Below are 21,545 nucleotides of genomic sequence, written 5' to 3' on the forward strand. Positions count from 1 at the left end.
TGAGTTTCCAGGGTGTAGTTCAAAGAAATGTGGCTTGACGTTGGGACTTGATGTACTGCGTGCAAACTTCTCACTCTTGTCTTTACTTTTGACATTATTTTTTTCTCCCTGTGTTTCAGGTCATCCGAATCAGTCCAAGCAGGACTTGGAAATCCGCCGTAGGACACGCCCACGACTTCAACCTGAACATCCTGGAGGTGAGCACCTGAAGGATGTCTTTTAAGACATTATTCAGGCTCAGCTTCACTAAATGTGATCTCTAGAAGTATATGTGGTCAATTTCATATCACAACATTTTACCAGGAAAAAAAAATCATATTTAAGAGAAAAGTGTTTTATTTTCAGGAAAAAAAAGACGCAATCTGCGTTGTGAAAAAAATTTAGTTTTTTTTTCTTTTTACAAAAGGTGCCACTATGCATTCATTCATTCATTCATTCATCTTCTGTTCCGCTTAACTCCACACAGGTGGGACCGGGATTTTAACCCCGGTCCTCAGAACTGTGAGGTAGACGTGCTAACCAGTTGCCTACCGTGCCGCCAGGTGTCTCTATATTCCCAAAAATATACACTTTTTTCCCTTTGAAAATGTGCTACATTATTAAAAATATTTTTTTCTTCTCGAATACAATTTCATAAAAAAATACAACTTAATTCTCATAAGATCATGACTTGTTTTTATATTTATATTTTTTTCCCCAAAAAATATAATACTCAATTGTTAAGAAGAGACACAATTTATCCAAAATTTATACTATTTTAACCCAAAATTATATTTTTTTTACTAAAAACTACTCAACTTTTTCTCTTTTTTTTTGGCCGGCCGGGTATCGCTTTCTTAAAACCCGGAAATGTATTTTTTAGCGTGTGAAAGTTTAGATGCATTTTGATTGGCGGTAATCTGCTAGTTGCAACACCACACAACTGCGATTCAAATTTTGAATCGCTGCAAAGCCAGGAGCTGAGTAATCAGCCACTCGTGAAAATAGTTTACGAATCACGTACACTGCGTGGGAGTTCAGTCGGTCGGGTTTGGTCGCAACACTCAGTGTGTGGCAGGCTTTAGACAATGTTTGTTGATGCTTTTTAGGTCATCGTGATGTGTGCTTGGTCGTCTTAATATTCCCACCCCAGCGCAACCTCGTGAGCGTGACGTGTGGAGAATCATGCGCTGGCAAGATGGTGAGGCCGAGATGCCGCTGAGGCCCAGACCTTGACAACAGGTAAACATTTTCCCCACAGGAAACTGTTGCCATAAAACCTTTAATTGTATAGGCAATGTTTTGAGTCAAATTTAAACAGTCTTACAAGCGTAAAATTCTGTCAACCATTGTTAATTTTAAGGAAAAGAAACTGTAAAAGCCTGGATTAAGGGCACCAACACGAAGTACAATTTTTTTGCTTTTTGGTTAATAAGAAGATTAGAAAAAAAAGGGAAATTGAACTAATTCTGTTCCAGGGTCAAACTCTTGCCATAGTAATAAAGCCCAATCTTGTAAGTCACATACTGTTTCACAAGTGTAAAATTAAGTTAACCCAACATTTTAACCAGCACGTACTATAAACTGCAACAATTATAACACATACCTAAGGTAAAAAAAATCATGTATTTCATTGTATGTTTTTTTTAAGTCATATGTATTGCAAATGTTATACATTTCTGAAAATTCATACATAAAAAATCTATAAAAAAAGTTGATTTCCCAAAAAAGTCACATATTGCTGAAAAAAGTCATGCATTTCGGAAATGTACATTTATGACAAAATTAGTACATTTTTGAAGAAAAAAGGCAAATATTTCCACAAAAAGTGATATATTTTCTAAATCAAAGTCACAAATTCCCGTAAAAAGTCGTGTTTTCTCATTAAAAATAGTTTTAGCATTCTGAAACAAGTTATAATTTAATAATAATAATAAAAAAAGTTGTATATTTCCAAAAATATATATTTCAGAAAAATTCTTTACATTTCTGATTTTTAAAAAAAAATCTATTTTAAGTTATATATTCCTCCAAAAGTTGTATATTTCCCACAAACTACTATATAAATTTCCAAAATAAGTAACATATTTTTGAAAAACAAGATATATACACAATATAAATATATTGTTCCGTAAACAAAAGTTGAATATTTTCAAAAGTTACATCTAGAAAAAGATTTATATTTCCAAAATTAAGTCGTATAGTTCTTAAAAAAAACACATTTATTTTTTTTCTTTAGAAAATTTTTCACATTTACAGAAAGTTGAATACTGATACTGACTGATAAACGTCATAAATAATCTGCAGTTGCACGATGGGAAATGTGGAGAGCCAAAACGGCGAGAACGCCTTCCACGGCGTTTCGGCCGGCCACCTCTCCCGTAAGCACGCGTCATCGCGCTCTCTCCGCCTGTCCTCCGCCGCCAAGCAGTCGGTGGCCCGCCGCCCTCGCCACTCCCTGTCGGCCAAGCAGCCGGAGCGGCACCGCAACTCTGAAGCGTCCACTCGCTCCTCCAGCACGCCCAGCATCCCGCGCTCGCTGGCCGAGAGCGGCCCGGAAGCCTTTGATGCCGAGGATGCGGGCGGCCTGACCGACTTAGGCGTCAACCCGCACTGGACGCAGCGCGTGGCCATGACCTTGAGGCCCGAGGAGCACGACGCCTCGGCCACGCCCACGCCCGACACGTCCGAGGCGGACACGCTCGCTCACGATGACGAGCCCGCCGGTTTCAAGAAGATGCGCTCCAAGTCGGCCGACATGTGGAGGGAGGACAGCCTGGAGTTCTCGCTGTCGGATCTCAGCCAAGAACACATGACCAGCACGGAGGAGATGGTGGACGGAGGCGAGGAGGAAGAGGAGGAGGAGGCGGAGGAAGAGGAGCCGTTCAGCCGACCGCCCCGAGGACCCAAAGGTGCAATGCGCGACATTTATATAACTATTTACACAGGGCTGCACTGATTCATCATCTTTAGGTACTCAATTCGCATCTTGTCTACCACCTCCTTGATGGGTGACTGACTGATTTCATTTATTTCATGCTGTTTTCAAGGATGCACTGTAATAAATTAATTAATAAATGAAAATGCCATTTAATAAATACAGGATTAATTAAAACTGTAAATAAATAAAAACATAATTTAAAATACACATAATTTAATTTCATTTTCATTAATATTAAAAATAAAAATTGCCATTAGAAATGCAAACCATCCGTCCATCCATTTTCTGAGTCGCTTTTCCTCACTAGGGTCGCGGGCGTGCTTGAGCCTATCCCAGCTATCATCGGGCAGGAGGGGGGGTACACGCTGAACTGGTTGCCAGCTAATCGCAGGGCACCCATAAACAAACAACCGTTCACACTCATATTCACACCTATGGGCAATTTAGAGTTGTCAATTAACCTACCATACATGTTTTTGGGATGTGGGAGAAAACCCACGCAGGCATGGGGAGAACATGTAAACTCCACACAGGCGGTGCCGGGGATTGAACCTAGGTCCTGTGAGGCAGACGCTCTAACCAGTCGGTCACCGTGCCGCCAGAAATGCAAACTTCATTCTTAAATATAAAAAACTGATGAAAATGCCATTAAATAAATACAAATGAAATGAAATTTAAAACAATGTTTATTTCTACAAATTATATTAAATGCATAAATGTGGCATTAAATAATAATTAATTGAATACATTTGAAAGAATAAAAATGCGATGACTGGGGTCCCCCTCACAGTTCTGAGGACCGGGTTTCAAACCCGCCTGTTGGCGTTTGCATGTTCTCCCCGTGCCTGCGTGGGTTTTCTCTGGGCACTGCGGTTTCCTCCCACATTCCAAAAACACGCATGGCAGGTTGACTGAAGACTCTAAATTGCACGTAGGTGTGAATGTGAGTTCGAATGGTTGTTTGTTAAATGTGCCATGCGATTGGCTGGCGACCAGTTTATGGTGCACTCCGCCTCTCACTCGAAGATAGCTGGGATAGGCTCCAGCACACCCGCGACCCTTGTAAGGATAAGCGGTACAGAAGATGGATGGATAAATGAAAATGCCATCAAATGTAAAAAAAAAATACATCAATAATTAAACATGTAAATAGATACCATTAAAAATACAAATTTCATTCATAGATATAAAAAAGTTATAAGTTCTAGAAAATTAATTCATCTGCTTGATTACTCCAAATTAAACATGGCATCAATTAAATACAAAATATAATTTAATAATAACCATTTCAATAAATAAAAATGCCATTAAATAGATCATGTCATTAAATAAATACAAAAAAAATAAAGAAAACGTAACCAGATGTGTTTAAATAAATACATATCAGATAAATTAATAGTCATCAATTGAATAAATTGTGAAATCATAAGAACTTCAATTAAATAGATAAACATCCCATTATATACATTTGTCATGTCATTTAATTTAAAACATCCACTGAATAATTACACATTTCTATACAAATACCAATAAAAAAAATAAATACAAGAAAATATCAGGTAAATGAAAACATTTGTTAAATGAAAATAATGCTGCCCGCGACCCTAGTGAAGATAAGCGGTACAGAAAATGGATGGATGGCTGGATTGATGGATTAAAATAATGCCATTAAATTAATCAAATTACCATTAAATAATTAAATAGGTCATGAAATATGTATGTATCAGTCATAACAAATGATTATTAAGTTGAATGTAATTTTCGCCATTGAATTACTAAATGTACACCATATTTAATGTCTAGTCACCGCCAATATTCCATATTTTCGTCATATTTAATGTGACACTAATAAAGCATATTTACATCATTTATAATGCTTTATGGACTCCTCATGCGTGTGTGACAGGTGTAGCAGAGCGCGCCTCGTCTTTGGACCACCTGTGCAGCCACCAGAGTGCGGGCTTCCGGGATCAAAGGGTCCGCCGCAGAGACGGCGAGCAGGACGGCAGCGGAGGTCGCGATGTCAACGCTGAGACTGGGCCGCTGTCCCCGAGCGAGGAGGACGGCGGCGGCGCTTACGGAGCCTTCACGCTCCCCTGCCGACGCTCACACTGCCTCTCGGAGGGCCTGACTGGGCTCGGCTTGGCGGCCCCGCCGACGCGTCCTGTTTTTCAGGGACGCCGCGCGCAAACCACTCAGGTAAACACTGCCCCGCATTTTAACAAACGTCTAAAGAGTATGACCTCATCACTCATTTGCTGTTTAAATTCAAATGTAATTTTAGTTTTAGTATACTTATTTTTATGTGAAGGAAAAGTCATTTTGCAGGCTTTAAAATAATTGTTTTAATTTAATTGATTATTACTTTTATCATAAAAAATGATGAGGGAATAATGTATTTTTAATAATGCGTTGTTATTTAATTAAATAACCTTTTAATTAAATGTGTTTATTTTCTAAAGCAAAATGTTTTATTTTAATAAATATTTTTACTTGATTTGTAATTATTGTACTCATTTCTAGGTCGGGAGTCTATTTTTGCTGTCATGAAAACGTATAACAATATTTTATTAATATAATTATTTAATTGTCTAAAATATATTTTAATATTATTATTTATATTATGAGTCATAATATTTTTGCAGATGTTAAAGCTCATAATTTATTTACACATTCGTTTTTATTCAATTCTTAAAATGTGGTCTTGTACAACATTTGTATTTTCTTTATTTCTATGAGTAAAACATTTCTTATTACATCTACAATTAAGTTTTTTATATTTAGTTTTTAACGATGAAAAAGTAAATAACACATGCATTTAGTATTTATCACAGTTGGTTGCGCTGGCCTTGTTTCCGTTCTCTCCAGACTTCTTGCACACACCAGACGAAGGCTGATGCACACTTGTGCTTTAAATATTAATTGAATTAGTCGTTTCAATTTAGCCAAAAGCTGCTTGACTAAAAAGTCACCATGAGATTTGTTGAAACAAGAGTTTGTGTCTTAGTCACATTCCGTAGAAAAGTCCATAACAAGAGAAGCTTCCTTCCCAAGAACCCCAAGCTGCACTCTATAAGTGCACATCACAAATTCACCCGGCTGTGTTTGTGCATGTGTTGGTGTGTCTGTGTGTGTCAGGGGGGTTGAGCAGCAGCTATAAATAGAAGCACAAGGCGGCAAAACATGGAGGAAAATGAATAGTGTCTCAGTTTCTTAAAAGACGAACTCTGAGGAGGACACTGAACCTCTCGTGGAAAACTTTCCAGCGGAAACAGATGCCACACACACACACACACACACACACACACACACACACTAATGCTCTAGCACATACACACGTTCTATATATAACGTAAATGACCACATTGTGTTTAGACCAACAAGCTCTTTCTATATGTTGGGTGACGTACCGTCATCATTCCATTAGTGGGAAAGTTTCACCTTCAGTTGGCGCCAGACTCCCCACCCCCCTCTTTTTTTACTTTATATATCTTTGTATGTCCTTATACATTAGGCTATATGATTAATCGATTTCGACTTGATTTTCATCTTATTGTAATCGTAACAACAAAACATCTTTAATCATTCTTCCTACCCCTTTTCAGACATGTTGAAATAGACATAACAGTATGTATAGTTTGTGTATTAATATGTGTGTTTGTATATTGTGTGTGCATAATATGGATATAAAGATAGGGTGTTAACATTGGGAAAGTATTTATTTTGTAAATGACTATTCACAAAAAGGGAACATGAAAAGAAAAAAAAAATCACTTAAAATGGGTTATATGTATATTCCTTAACATATGTGTAGGTGTACTGTATATGTGAAGGTATAGCAAAATGTGTATATGTAGGTCTGTATGCATGTGTATATGTATAGATATTCAAATGTCTTTGGTGTTAAAGATGTGTAGTTTTGGGTTTGTATTTATAATGATTTGTTCATGTAGTTTTTGACGTCTTGAATGAATAAAAAAAAATACAAATAAAACATTTCTTTTTTTAAATCAACCCCTATTTGGCGCACCATCTTGGGCAATGTAAATTTATAATTGTTATTCCAGATCACATATAAACAGATTAAAATGTTAGTCTTGCGTACCTCCTGGAGAAACCGCACCCATTTTCAGTTCTTGTTTGAATTTTTCAACCAAAGGGTGCACTTTTATTGGGTTAGTCCAGGTGTCGGCAACCTTAAACATTCAAATAGCCGTTTGTTTGTTTCTTGTTGGTACAATTTCAATTGTGAGGGTCTGTTTTATTGGGTTAGTCCAGCCTTTACATAACATTGGCATACCTCCTCCCACCAAACATCCCAATTTAAAAAAAGGCTCCTTTTGAATAAAAAGTGTAAAAAAATTAATAAATTATTTGTTGTACCATATTGCATGCATATACTGGTAACCGATGTAATTCTGCGCACCCATTCGAGGACCCACACACATTTCTGCCCAAATTTTACTCAAAAATGTAGGTTAAATTCCGTACAATTTCAATTCCAACAATTTCACCTCAATGTCCCGACTGAGTTGGCATTCCCATTGTGCCCAGCGCACACCCTTGAAAAATGTCCAAAAATTACTACTTTAAATATGAATTCTGTCTTTTATGTACCCTGTATAAGCTACACACAACATGGCATCCTCCTCCCGACAGGACATTTCAGCCGCGTTGGGAGAGGGCAGTGAGTACGGCGACAGCGGCATTGATGGCGTGGCGGCCGAGCCAGAAGTGCCGACGGACGGCGAGCAGTTGTCGCGGCGCTGCAAGGCCATGTCGGCGTCCTTTTCCGTGTACTCGGCTGTCGAGAACGCCCTCTTTCGCAACGGCAGCGACAGCGGTAGCAGCAGCGCTGGCGCGGCGGAGGCACGAGGAGGTGGCGGAGGTGTCTACGAGAACTTCCGCAAAGAGCTGGACAATCAAGTCTGGGTAAGTTACATCCATCCATCCATCCATCCATCCATCCATCCATCCATCCATCTTGTTTTACCGCTCATCCTCACTAGGGTCGCGGGCTGCTGGACTGCTGAAGCCTATCCCAGCTATCTTCGGGTGGGAGGCGGGGTACATCCAATCGCAGGGCACATAGAAACAAACAACCGTTCGCACTCACATTCACACCTACGGGTAATTTAGAGTCTTCAATCAACCTACCACGCAGGTTTTTTGGATGTGGGAGGAAATCGGAGTGCCAGGAGAAAACCCACATAGGCACGGGGAGAACATGCAAACTCCACACAGGCGGGGCCGGGATTTGAACCCCCCGGGTCCCCAGAACTGTGAGGCAGATCCAGAACTGTGAGGCAGATGTGCTAACCAGTCGTCCACCGTGCCGGCTGGGTCAGTTACAATTATACTTTATCACATTATAGCTAATTGTTCTGACTTAAAAACAATAGAGTATGTGGCAAAGCTTTGAATGGCTATGAAGTAAATTTTTCATTTATTCTTACTATTTTCTTTAACGTTGTCATCACTCAACCCCTTGAGATACGACATGTGCATAAGAGAAAAGCCCCAAAATAATAATTGCTATAATAGACAAAATAGACAAGGAGAATGATTCCTGTTCAAATTTTAGACCTAATTGTCCTTAAAATTTGAGGTTGAATTCCAAAATGTTGAACAATTTCAATTACAGGGGTTATGTTAGTTGTTCATTACTGAGTTGTCGCACCCACTCTGTCTCGCCCACACGCAAAACAAAATGTTTTTGACTTTTAATTTAAACAAACAATATAAAAAAAACAATGTAATTATACTTACTCAATTATTTGGATTGCATTTCATCAGATCACATTTTTAATCTTGCTCACCCCTTGCAAGACTCTCATGCATTTTCAAGTCTTCCTTTGTGTTTTGGACGAAGTGTTGCATAAATATTTTGAAAAACCTCCAAGAACAAAAAATTTAATTCCGAGGGTTCTCTTTATTGGAGCAGTCTTGTCTTTACCAACCTTTTTAAACCGCCCACCCCCTTCAACATCCACATTGAGTTGGCACACCAACTCTCACCTGCAACACTCACGAAAACGTAAAAAAAAAAACTTCTTTTTGGACTAAAGAGTTACATTTATGGCGGCACGGTGGACGACTGGTTAGAGCGTCAGCCTCACTGTTCTGAGGACCCGGGTTAAATCCCCAGCCCCGTCTGTGTGGAGTTTGCATGTTCTCCCCGTGCCTGCGTGGGTTTTCTCCGGGCACTCCGGTTTCCTCCCACATCCCAAAAACATGCATTAATTGGAGACTCTAAAATCGCCCATAGGTGTGACTGTGAGTGCGAATGGTTGTTTGTTGGTATGTGCCCTGCGATTGGCTGGCATCCAGTTCAGGGTGTACCCCGCCTCCTACCCGATGACAGCTGGGATAGGCTCCAGCAGTGAGGAGCGAGGAGAAAATGTATGTATGGAGTTAGATTTTTTTTTTTTTTTTTTTTTACATTTTAAAGAATGTAGTAATTACAGATCGCAAATTACACTTTAAATAGTGCAGCTCTGCAGGACCCTCACACCTTTATTTATTTTGTATTATTTTTTTAGGAAATGCCATTTTTTAACCTTTATAGACCTCATATAAACTTGGTTTTAGTGTGAAGATAAAAATGTAGACCTTGTCTCTATCTCTGGCATTGTACCTTTTTGTGAGACGAAATAAGATAGAAGAGAGAGAGAAATAGACAGAAACTTCTTAGAAAGCGGCCAGCAGGTTGTATTTAAACTGTTTATTCATTGTATCATTCTCCAATTGCTTGCCCTCTCTCATTAAATAAAGGATTCATATTTTGACAAAATAAATCAGTTTTTATCCGATCATTTCTCCCCCTTCAGGCGCACCGAGGCTGGGACCGCTCAGAGGAGGCGAGCTCGGCGGTCAGCGACGAGCAAAGCAGCGGCACACTCAGCAGCGCCTACCCGTCGGAGTCGGCGGTGGCGGCGAGCTGCGCTCACGGCACGGTGCGCAAGGCGGGAGCGCTGGCCGTCAAGAACTTCCTGGTGCATAAGAAGGGCAAGAAGGTGGAGCCGGCCGCCAGACGCAAGTGGAAACACTACTGGGTCTCGCTAAAAGGTCTGTGCACCCTCAAACTAAAGGCAACACAGTCCCTGTGACCTTGAGAGGGGTTCTTTGCTGTGCCTCCTCCTCTGTGTTTTGCGTTTTCTGTCCTCTGCCTCGTTTAATTTCATGCCGGCATCCGTGTCTAATCCATCTCATCCCCGAGTAATACACAACAACCGCCTGCCTCGTCTCCACCTAGATCACTTCTAGTGTGTATCTGTTGGAGGACACGCTGATACAGTTTATTTTGCCCCAGCAACAGGGTAAGCAAACATATCCAAAGGGAGACTGAGGTCCACTTCAGCAAAATTGAGACTGCGGAGTATAACAACCTAACAGGGTACAAGCTAATGTATATGAGAGTATACTGACGTTTCCTGTAGCAAAGTGGAGATTGCAGTGTATAATACTGTAGTGTCTGGAGCTAAGGCACAGCAACAAACGTATTCGAGGGGAGACTGCGGAGTAATATTTAGGAACAAGGGGAGGCTAAGTGCCACTGCAGTGAAGTGGAGACTATGGAGTGTAACACTAAGGCACAGCTACAATGTAAGACAAATTATCTGGGTTGTGACTGAGACCCCATAGCAGTCAAATAAAGATTCGGGAGTATGCACTTAAAGTAGAGATTTTCTTTCTTGATGTGATTTGTAAGGCATGAAATGAATGACCGGTGTTTGCGTGCGTTCCAGGCTGCACGCTGTTCCTGTACGAGTCGGACGGTCGCTCGGGCATCGACCACACCAGCGTTCCCAAACACGCGCTGTGGGCCGAGAACGCCATCGTGCAGGCGGTGCCCGAGCACCCCAAGAAGGATTTTGTTTTTTGCCTCAGCAACTCGGCCGGAGACGCCTTCCTCTTCCAGGTCAGCGGAAGTGTAAATATGTATGATATGCATGGTACGTATGGTATGTTGATGTGTTTAAAGGGCGCGCTGTCACTGAGCACTGTGAGCTATGACAAGTCGTCATTTGTATGCTGGCACCTGTCACGTTCGCAAAATGGAGGACAAAGATGCAATGAATACATTTTATTAGGGTGGCTGACTGCTTTGCTCTTATCACACGTCCTCATCCGTACCTCATTTACATACAACCTGACTTTTTAACAATAGATGGAGCTTAATGTTATTGGTTCACTTTTGTTATACTTTATATGTAAATTAATTTATATTCAATTAACTCTAGCAACAGTTCTTGATTGTTGCCATTATTATCAATTATTATCAATTATATATTGTAAAACATTTTGTTTAGTTTTTTGTCGGGGCTGACAATCTTAACTATTGAACGCGTTAAATATTGAATATGAATTGTAACGTGAGACGTGAATGTAGCCAATCAAAGAAGCGACCTTGCTGACGAACAAGCCCACCGGCCACCCCGCTTGCCTCGTCAGTCACGAAAGGTCCGGCGGCAGAAGAACTCAATCAGCCCACCCCCCACTCGATGATATGTCCGGCAGCAGAAAAGGTCCATTAGCACGCAGTTATTATGTATTTGTATTATTGCTGTGTTGCCTCGTGTGCATTCATCCTCCTGTCCCAATGACAATGAAGATGAATGTATTCCGTCGGCACAGAACGGAGTCCTTAATGTGACTGCGCGCGTGCGTCCCTTCAGACGTCGGGTCAGACGGAGCTGGAGAACTGGATCACGGCGATCCACTCGGCGTGCGCCGCCACCCTGGCCCGCCAGCACCACCGCGACGACACTGTGCGCCTGCTGCGCGGCGAGATCCGCAAGCTGGAGCAGAAGATCGACATGGACGAGAAGATGAAGAAGATGGGCAACATGCAGCTGTCCACCGTCACCGACGCCAAGAAGAGGAAGACCATCCTAGAGCAGGTAGGCTAAAATGGTGTTTTGTCTATTGCCTTTGGCCTCCACATGTCACACAAACTGCTTTTTCGGCCACAAAAATCTGACCTTTTGGAAAAAAACAAAAAATGATAGGGTATAGCAGTTGGTGGGAATTTTTTGTCATTGTTTTATTGAGGTTAGTAGTCAAGTGTGATTTTCAGGTATAACTCTACGAGTAGTATGATTTTTCCATTCGCATTGTTGTTCATGTCTTTTCCCTAAATTAAATTATTCAGGTCTACAGTTGGGGCTTATAGCGCCACCTGTTGGCTTTGGCATGCACCTGGCAGCTTAGAAAATAAATTGTTTAAAATTGTTAATTTTTCTATTCATCATACACAAATTGTCACAAACTGGCATTTAGGTCTTTAAAAATGAAACTTTTGGGGAATATTGTGACCAAGAAAAAAAAGAAAAAGAAAGAAAGAAACCCCACAATTTTTGATATATAAAATGAAAACATATATCTGTATTTTTTTATTGTACTGTATTACGATTTTAATTTTATTAAGTTTGTTTCTATTTTGTTTTGCTATAATTTACATTTATTTTATTGAAATACATTACTTTTTTTCAAAAAAAAAAATATTTTACTTTTATTTATTTTAATTAGTTTTTAGTCACTGATGGTGTAGTGGTGCACTCGCCTGACTTTGCTGCGGGCAGCGTGGGATCAGTTCCCACTCAGTGACGGTGTGAATGTGAGTGCGAACGGTTGTCCGTGTCTATATGTGCCCTGCGACTGACTGGCGACCAGTTCAGGGTGTAGTCCGCCTTTCGCCCGAAGTCAGCTGGGATAGGCTCCAGCGCCCCGCGACCCCTAACCAGGATAAGCGGTGTTGACAATGACAATTCGTTTTTATGTTGTTTTTCTTTCATTTAATGTTTTTGTTATTTATTTTATTTTATTTAAAATTTTATCTTTTTAGTTTACATTTTATTTATTTTAGTTTTAATTTCAATGAATGTTTTGCATTTAATATACTTAGCTTTAATTTAAAAATGTACATTTGCTTTTTTTTAGTTTTAATACTTTTTTTTATAATTGTATTTAATTATAATATTTTAATTATGTTTTATTTACATGTATTGCATTTTAATATATTGTATTAATTTTATTTATTTTGAATTTATTAGTATTTTATTTTATTTATAATTACTGTTTTATTTTGTTTCATTTAATTCATTTTTGGGCTGAATTTAAATTTATTGAATGGCATTTAATATATTTTGTTTTAATTTAAAAAATGTACATTTACTTTTAGTTTTAATGATAGTTTTTTTTTTTGTTTTTTTGTTTTAGTATTATATAGTTTTTTTAATTATTGCATTCGATTTTGTTAGAATTTAAAAATCCTTAATACCATAAGAATATTTCTCCCTTGACCGATTGTTGTTAATGTGTCTTTTCCCGAAACAACTTTCTGCAGGCGTCTGATTGGCTAAAATAGCCTGACAGTTAGGTCTTATAGAGCACCAGCCATTGCTTGAAAATGTGGCTTTAGCCTTGTGAAATAACATCAATAAAAGGCAACTACAGTACATACTGTACTTTATTTATTATTGTTATTATATGTGCTTCACCTCCCACGGCCCACATTGTGATGCACTGCACAGTCGCGGGCTACGTCATCATCATCATCATCATCACTCCCACGTCTCACTTCTCGAGCGAGGCGGAATGTTCTTTTCTCGCCTCTAAACTGATCTGGCCTTTTGTCCATTCAGATCTTCTTATGGGAGCAGAATCTGGAGCGTTTCCACATGGACCTTTTCCGCTGCCGCTGCTACCTAGCCAGCCTGCAGGGAGGCGAGCCCCCCAACCCCAAGCGCCTCCTGGGCTTTGCCTCACGGCCCACCAAGCTGGCCATGGGACGCCTGGGGATCTTCTCCGTGTCCTCCTTTCACGCGCTGGTACCACTTAGAGACACAAAGAAATGACTCAATTGTACAGTATGTTTGTCATTGTGAGAGAATGGAAATTTACTATAACAGGCTGCTACACGTGATCAGATTATTACTTGGTGAAGCAGCATGTGGCTCATTACGCAAGGTTAGTCCCGTTTGTAAGCAATTGCATGCATGTCTGTTATCACAAGGAAAATGAAATACAACCAAAAACGCTGCTACATTGGATCGGATAGTAATGACTTGGTGAAGCAGCATGTGGCTAAGTAGGCAAGGGTGTTCGCATACGCCATGTTCCAAATTACTGTAAACAATTGTATGTTTGGAATCCCTAAAAAATAGAAATTTACCAGAGCAGCCTGCCACAAACTAATAATAATCTTTAGAGTTGGTTTAAGCAGCATGTAGCATCTAGTTGGTTTAAGCAGCATGTAGCTCATTAAAGTTATTTTGAAGGGACCCTTTTCCCAAGTATCTGTAAACTATGTTTGTAATCACAAAGTCAGATTACAGACTATTTTTATGCCATAGTCAGAAGACCTTGTGCGTCGATGCAATTTCTCCTCTTTGCTAAGACTGCAGTTGTATGGTTGTAACCTCGCCAAGACGGTAAAGACCGAGTCAACAATTCACGTCAAAGCTGCGAGTTTTCCGGGAAGCGGAGAGTCCTGTCCAGGAAACAAAGAACTTGCACATACACAAACACACACACACATACATCAGAGTTGATAGTGTTGATTGGCAGATCAATATGAACTGTCCCTGAGGCGCTTTCCCACAAAACAGGCTTAACTCTCTCCCCCTCTCTCTCGAACCTCCGTCTTTTCCTCCCTCCCGCCATCCTTTCCCCTTGACTTCCTTTGTCTCCTTATCTTCTTCACACACCCCTTTCGCCCCCTCTCTCCTCCCTGCTGTCTCACACTGTCAGACATCAACACACAATTGATTTTTTTTCAACCATCCGTTTTATTTGCAGACGTTACTATGAAGTATTTAACACTGCCAGTCCTCCATGTTAACATGCATATCTGAATTCAACAGCCGTCAATGGCAGTGAATGAGTTAAATCTTTACTGTCGCTTTACATATTATTGTTGACAATAGATTTTTATAATGCAATTTTTTTGTATAATGCAATTTTTGTGGTGCAGTAATCTTTTAGTATACATACATCACCTGAGTTATTCAAAATATTAATTGAGTGCAATACCATGTATAAATCTGTAAAAGTGCAATATTTCTAGCATTTGTAGATATACCATATATTTTTTATATTTGTGTACAGAATTTTTAAAACTTTGTATATTTTTACAGATTATTTTTATTTCTCTCATAATATTTCAATTCAATTCCTAAATTTTTTACATTTTTATACATACACATTTTAAATCTTTTACACTATATTAAATTTTTTATAGTTGAATACATATTTTATTATAGTTTATGTTTTTAGTATTACATAATATTTTATTTTTTATATTATACATACTATTTTTTTACAATAGTTTTTTATATGTTCTTGTCGAAATAATAATAACAATAATAATAATTTCTCTACAAATTTTCCATTGTTAAGTTTACTTTCCAATCAAAACATTTCTTTCGGAGTATATATTTTTCCTTAATAACAATAACAGTGAGAGTAATGATAAAAATATTTTTTTATAGAAGATATTGATGTAAATGTGTTTACATTCACAGTCCAAATATATCTTTAAAGTCTATAGTTTTCTTTGTAATAGTAACTATTTTTGTTCTTAGTGTTACGGGCACCATATACTAATTATAAAATAGTAGCATTTTGGATGTTTACATAGTTTCTTGGGGACTTTTTTTTCAAATTTTATTTTCTATTTTCTATCATTTTCTTCACGATAATAAACATAATGTGTTAACTTGTATACACCGATAATTGTGTCAAATTTGAATTTATGAAATGTACTTATGCGGTCTCACAGGTGTCTGCGCGCACGGAAATGGGCGTGAAGCGGCGTAGCCACGCCACGCCTTCTCGCACCTTCAGCAAACGCCGCAGTCGCTTCTCGTCGTTGTGGGGCCTCGACACCGCCTCCCGCAGGAAGTCCAAGGCGCAGCACCCAACCATCAGCCAAGTACACCATGACAAACACGTACAAAACCTCCCTGCATCGTGCATCCTAGTTTTCAGTGCGCTCATCGTGAATCGCGTATCTTAACAGGTATTCATTGACGGTGTCGAGCTGGGTAAAGCGCCCACGGAACCAACGTGTGAAGACTCGGCCAGCGACAAATCTGTGAGATTTTATTTGATTTTGCCATATTTTCTATACTTTGTCAAACGCAAATTCATCTCACTAATGTACAGTCGTAGAGAAGTTGAGTTTTTTGTGAACAATGGACCGATTTGGATATTCTGTATCTGGTTTAGGGCTTTTATTGTAATAGGTTTGCTACTTCCTGTTTTTATTCCATTGATTTTGGTTTGATGGGATTTGCAACCGGTAGCTTTTTGTAAACAAAGGCCTTTGATTTGGATATTTTGTGGCTGTGGCTTACTGCTATTTTGGAATGTTGCTATTTCCTTTCTTTGTTTAATTGCCGTTGACTTGATAGAACGATCAGCCAGCATATAGAGCAGCTTTTTGTTAACAAAAAGACTTTGATTTGGATATTGTCTGACTTGTTTAGTGCTAGTACGGCTTTTATTTTGGTAGGTTGCTACTTCTTGTTTTGTTACGTTTCCATTGGTTTGAGAGAACGCTGCTTTTTGTTCCCAAAAAAGAGGTTTCTTTTTCCTCACTTAGCGTCTGATGAGTCTTTCCGTTTGTTTAATGGGTCACAAGCTTCTCCTCTGCCCCGAGGCCGTAAGCAGCAACATGCTGCAGTTTTCCACCTTCTTTCACTCAGATCCCTTTTGTGATTTATTTTTTTTCTCTTTTTATTGTGTCATATTTGGGGAACCATGGCTGAACCCTTCCACATCCATGAGCATTCCTCTGAGGTTCTGTCTTTCGCTTGACGCTATCTGCCGGATTAACTCTCTCGCTAACCACCCGGCGTCTGATCCACACGTAATGCAATTATTTCTATTCCCAGCCATCTTTTCAGCCTGTCAAACAGCACATCCTCATCCCTCTTTGACACCTTCTCGTCTCTTCTTCTCCTTCGCTCGGGGCGAGCCAAAGTTGACGGGTTTCGGAGGCTGTCAACCGGTCTTTGTCTGCCTGATAATCCCACTGAGGGACTATCTTCACTTTAATTTTAGGTTGAGTTAAGACCCTTGGGAATGGCCAAAATGAGCATTAAAGGGACAATGGTCACTTTAAACCAAAATGTCTGAATTTCTGTGCGTTTGAGAACATAGTTTCCTGAGACTTTTTAGTGGGTATACTCGCAAATTCCATGTTGCTAATTAAAACTGTTAAGGGGATGCATTTTCAAGACCTTGAGGAGCTAGCTTGTTAAGAGTTTCGTGTTTTATGGCGAGCCATCCAACTTTGAGTGATGTCAAGTCATCAAAGTTCACCACCAAGCTCTGCCAACACGCAATGACAAAAACTGGCAGACTTGCTGTCTTTTCAGGCCGGTTAGGGCGTATTACTGTAACACACCAATGCTACAGTCGTCCAAATGGTCACAGCTGACGGCTTTTTCACGTTTTTTCCGGCAAATCCTGCTGACGGCGGAAGCATCTTGCAATATGGGCCAGATGGTGCCGAGCTGCGTTAGGGGGAGTCAAGGACCAGGGGGGATTTCCCGACGCGGACCCCTTCGGCTGTTGAAAAACGTGTATTAGCAAAGGGAAAAAGGAAGAGAAAATAAGGTGCTGGAAGCTGTCACGTAATATGATCAGAAATATTTGCATGTGTGAGGTCCTGTTGATGCGGATAGGGCTGCCAAATTGGCTGCACTCACACACACACACACAAACACACATGCATGCACACACACACACTCATGCAACCTTAAAGCCACTTGGGGAGCTCAAGGGGATCACAAATGAGATTTTGTAATTAGACTTCCAGATGCTTGAGACCACCAGCAGCTTCCATTGGCTCTTCGGTGAGATTATTATTATCTAGTATATCTTATAAATGACTGTATTACTGTAGAGTGTCTAGAGGAAGTTGTCCTGTTAAACCACTGCTTGGTCTTCGCGACCATATTGCAGCTCAGTTTCAGGGTGTTGGCGGTCTTCTTATAACCTAGTGCCATCTTCTACGTAGCGCAGTAACACAAACTTTTAACACACCTGCTCCCCATTCACACCTGAGAACGTGTAACACTAAAAGGTGACATGAGAGTGGAGGCAAAATAGCTAATTGGGGCTTGTCTTTTTTCACTCACTTTTGTTGCCAGCAATTTAGACATTAACTCATTCACTGAGCGATTTTTGACCAATCATTCATGACCCATAGAATATTGCTTTCTGTTACTATATACAGTCAGCACCAAAACTACCAGAAAATATAGTTTGTTTCTAGCTTTTTCCATTCTTTGGTAGTCAGCAGTAGAACATGGGATGGTTCTAGCAAAAACACCAGTTTCTGACCAAAGTGGAGAAAACAAGCTTTTTGTGAAAAGAAAGATGTCAAGCAGAACAGTAGGCTAATATTTTTTGATTTTGTAAAACTATAAAACAATGAAAGCAAGACTGAGAGAGGGCTTTTGATGGCAAAATATAAATTTATTTGCAGCTATACAACTAAGAAATGTGCCGTGAACGACGCTGACTCAACGAATGGCTCGAGAATGGCTCGAGTGTGGCTTTTTTTACATGGTGTTTGCCAATCACTCCATGAACTGTCTCATCGTTTCTCACGATCAAGCCACACACTTTCTGCTACCTACTGCATCACATAACACATTTTATACCATACATACACATGCTCTGTTTGAGTGTGAGATGCCTAAACTTGTCCGACTTCCGAGTCGCCATTTCTCTACTTCATAATCGTTGTTACAAGCCGAGATTCACCCTTTAATCTTTATCTTCGAGTATATACAAATATAAAAATTCATGGCAGTGAATGAGTTAATCTACAAAATACATGTATATATTCATTGGCCTGTTTTCAGAAGGACCAGGAGAGCTCAGTAAAAAGTCTTCCCCAGTTGGCCCTGGACACTGACGTGTGGCTCCCAGAGAGCCTGGCCCCCTCCTGGGTGTGCCTGCCCGGCGACCAGCCAGTCCTGGCCGTAGTGCAGCCCGGCGACACGGCACTGGAGGTTTTAAGCGCCGTCTGCAAGGTGATCATAAGAATCCAAAGGTTTTAGGATCCATGCATGTTACTTGAGACGTTTTTCAATGTTGTTGTTCTCCTGCAGAAAAACAAAGTGGATCCCTCCGGTCACTACCTGCGCTTGAAGGTGGCGGTGGCTGACCGCACACTCCTCTACGTGCCCAAACCTGACGAGGACGTGTACGATGTGGTGAGTTATTAAAATGGTACTCTATCACTGACTTAATTATTTAAATATTTAAATAGAAATCCTTATGATGGTTAGGCATTCTTTCATAAATCTTGCCATTACATTATGGTGAAAATCCACACTTAGCATGTAAAAATGATGATACTCCACATCTGATTCAGATTTGGCATTTGTCATCAGTGTAAACAGTGATACTGTATATAGTCCTGTTTAAGACGCTTAGATGCTGATATCTTGGTTAAATGTCATCAGGTTGATGCAGTCTTGATTTTTACATCCTGTTACTTCATATTTGATATTTTTTTTAATATCCAAGTAGCCTGCTATTAGCTCTTTAACAATAATCATCTAGTTGAAAATGTGATGTTGTGTGATGGTGATCATTATTTTTAAAAACATTGATGGGCTATTTGCTAAATATTTCAAAATGTTCAAAATACCACTGTCAAACATTATTTGATTTAGATAATGTGAAATCAGGGTCAAAAGCCTGTAAATCCAAATTCAATCCATATCTGATCCAGATTTCTCATTTGTCATTCGTGTAAACGTTAAAATTCCAACGTCACATTTAACACCTTTAGACACTTATATCTTGGTTAAATGGATCTGAGACAGCTCCCTCATCAAAATTAATGCGTACTGTGTGTGATAAATTATGCAAATGAGCTTGTTGTGTTTGTTATCTGACAGAAGAACAACGTGAGCATCCATATTATTCAGTGCAGTTGTTGAAGCCCTATGACCACATAGCGACCTTCACCTGGAGTTCTCTTCATCCTCTATGATCAACACCCACGCTTATCACATTCTCATTTCACATCTTGACATACGGACGCACACACACACACCCTGATCTCGTGACCTTTGATGCACAGTTGCTTTGTTAAGAATGATTAATAAAACATAGATCTCAAGTGCGATGACCGTCACACCGTTGTTTTTTGTTGTTGGTTTCAGCTGTACCAGGAGATTGAGATCTGTACCAAGGCCACCAGGCTGATCCAGTTCGACCGAGACGAGTCATGCACGCTGGGCTACGGTAGGCCGCCTTGACGCAAAAGACTTGTTTCAAAACTGCGACGACGAGGCGTGCCGAATTGGTTTTGTGACAGTTCTCATTAATGAGCGCTGGTTGTATCAAGCGGATCTAATCGCTCCGTTTCGGCTGCCACGTGGAGCCTAATGGACTGCACCTCTGTGGTAGAGTTTCGCACGCATTCTGAGCAAGGAAATGATTGGATGGTCAAAAGTTACATTACTGTTGCATTTTAAATGGGACAATAGAGGTTCAGTGTAAGGTTCTTAGCAATGATTATGGTTTTAAGGCTGTGTTATGATTTCAAATGAGGGATCTAAGACTGTGTTAGGATTTTAAGTTTGGGATAGGGTATGAAGTTAGAATTTAGGGTTTCAAATTAGGAGTTCAAGTCAGGGTTCCGTTTTCAAATTGGGGATTCAAGCCTTGGTCAGGGTTTTAAACAATGTTTAGGGTTTTAACGTCAGGTTTCGAGCCTGGAATAGGGTTTGAAAGTAGTGTTTTAAGCCTGGGTTAGGATGTAAAACAAAGGTTAGTCTCAAAAAAGGGTTTCAGTAGTTGAGTCATTTTTCAAGGCTGGTTTAGTTTAAATTCGTGCTTCAAGTCTGGGTAAAGGTAAGTAGGGTTCCAAGCCTAGTTTAGCGTTTCAAATAAAGGTTATGGGTTCAAATTACGGTTATAAATTAGGTTTTCAAATCAGGTTTAGGGTTTGAAGCCAGGTTTAAGGTTTCAAGCCATGGCTTTTCAAGTTGGGATTTTGCGCCTGGTTTAAGGTTTCAAGCCGGGGTTAAGGTTTCAAATTAGGATTTGAAGTTTCCCATTTTTTTGTTGTTTCCCATTTCCAGGTTTCTCTGTGTCTGTTATGGACGAGGACGGCACGCAGCGGCTTCACATCACTGACGTCAAAGCGGGAGGACTCGCCTCCGCTAAAGGTGCCAAGACCCTTCTCACTCCAGCTAGCCAAGCATGACGCTAACGTCGCATCCTGCTGTGTCACACGCACACACGCTCACAATGTTAGTGGGTCAGCCAGCATGTTCCATTGATCCACTGAGCAGAATGTGCGGAGACGGAAAGAAATCACGTAAGAAAACCAGGCCAACACTGCAGGCGTTACCCCAACCCCGTCTCTCTTAATGTAGTGACACGCACAGAGCGGCCGCACAGTCGGGCCTGGGGGCTTTAGTTCTCTCAGTCCGATAAAGGCTCCACTATACAGCTGACATTTCACATTGCAGACAAGTAGGTCATAACTTTAGGCTAAATGTGTCATTTGTGTACAAAAGTGTGTGTGTGAGCATAGGTGACCTGTCTGTCATGTCTTTCTTGGCTGCTAATTGGCTGTCAA

At 40.1% G+C, this 21,545-nt stretch overlaps 1 protein-coding gene across 3 annotated transcripts in view; it reads left to right on the top strand.

Annotated features, from left to right (window-relative positions):
- tiam1a (TIAM Rac1 associated GEF 1a) overlaps positions 1–21,545 on the top strand; it is a 57,289-nt gene that overhangs the window by 16,474 nt on the left and 19,270 nt on the right. For 2 of the 3 annotated variants that reach the window (XM_061703478.1, XM_061703479.1), the window contains exons 2-16: positions 120–197; positions 1,089–1,221; positions 2,287–2,891; positions 4,827–5,119; positions 7,580–7,852; positions 9,751–9,988; positions 10,669–10,841; positions 11,599–11,823; positions 13,567–13,752; positions 15,705–15,857; positions 15,945–16,019; positions 18,805–18,975; positions 19,054–19,158; positions 20,119–20,200; positions 21,043–21,129. In XM_061703478.1, the coding sequence (XP_061559462.1) occupies positions 2,294–2,891; positions 4,827–5,119; positions 7,580–7,852; positions 9,751–9,988; positions 10,669–10,841; positions 11,599–11,823; positions 13,567–13,752; positions 15,705–15,857; positions 15,945–16,019; positions 18,805–18,975; positions 19,054–19,158; positions 20,119–20,200; positions 21,043–21,129 (2,659 nt within the window). In that variant the 5' untranslated portion in view covers positions 120–197; positions 1,089–1,221; positions 2,287–2,293. The remainder of the gene's footprint in view (positions 1–119; positions 198–1,088; positions 1,222–2,286; positions 2,892–4,826; positions 5,120–7,579; positions 7,853–9,750; positions 9,989–10,668; positions 10,842–11,598; positions 11,824–13,566; positions 13,753–15,704; positions 15,858–15,944; positions 16,020–18,804; positions 18,976–19,053; positions 19,159–20,118; positions 20,201–21,042; positions 21,130–21,545) is intronic. The other variant, XM_061703480.1, reaches the window with a different exon arrangement.

Source organism: Phycodurus eques, chromosome 17 (assembly GCF_024500275.1).
Source record: "Phycodurus eques isolate BA_2022a chromosome 17, UOR_Pequ_1.1, whole genome shotgun sequence".
Taxonomy (NCBI): Eukaryota; Metazoa; Chordata; class Actinopteri; order Syngnathiformes; family Syngnathidae; genus Phycodurus; species Phycodurus eques.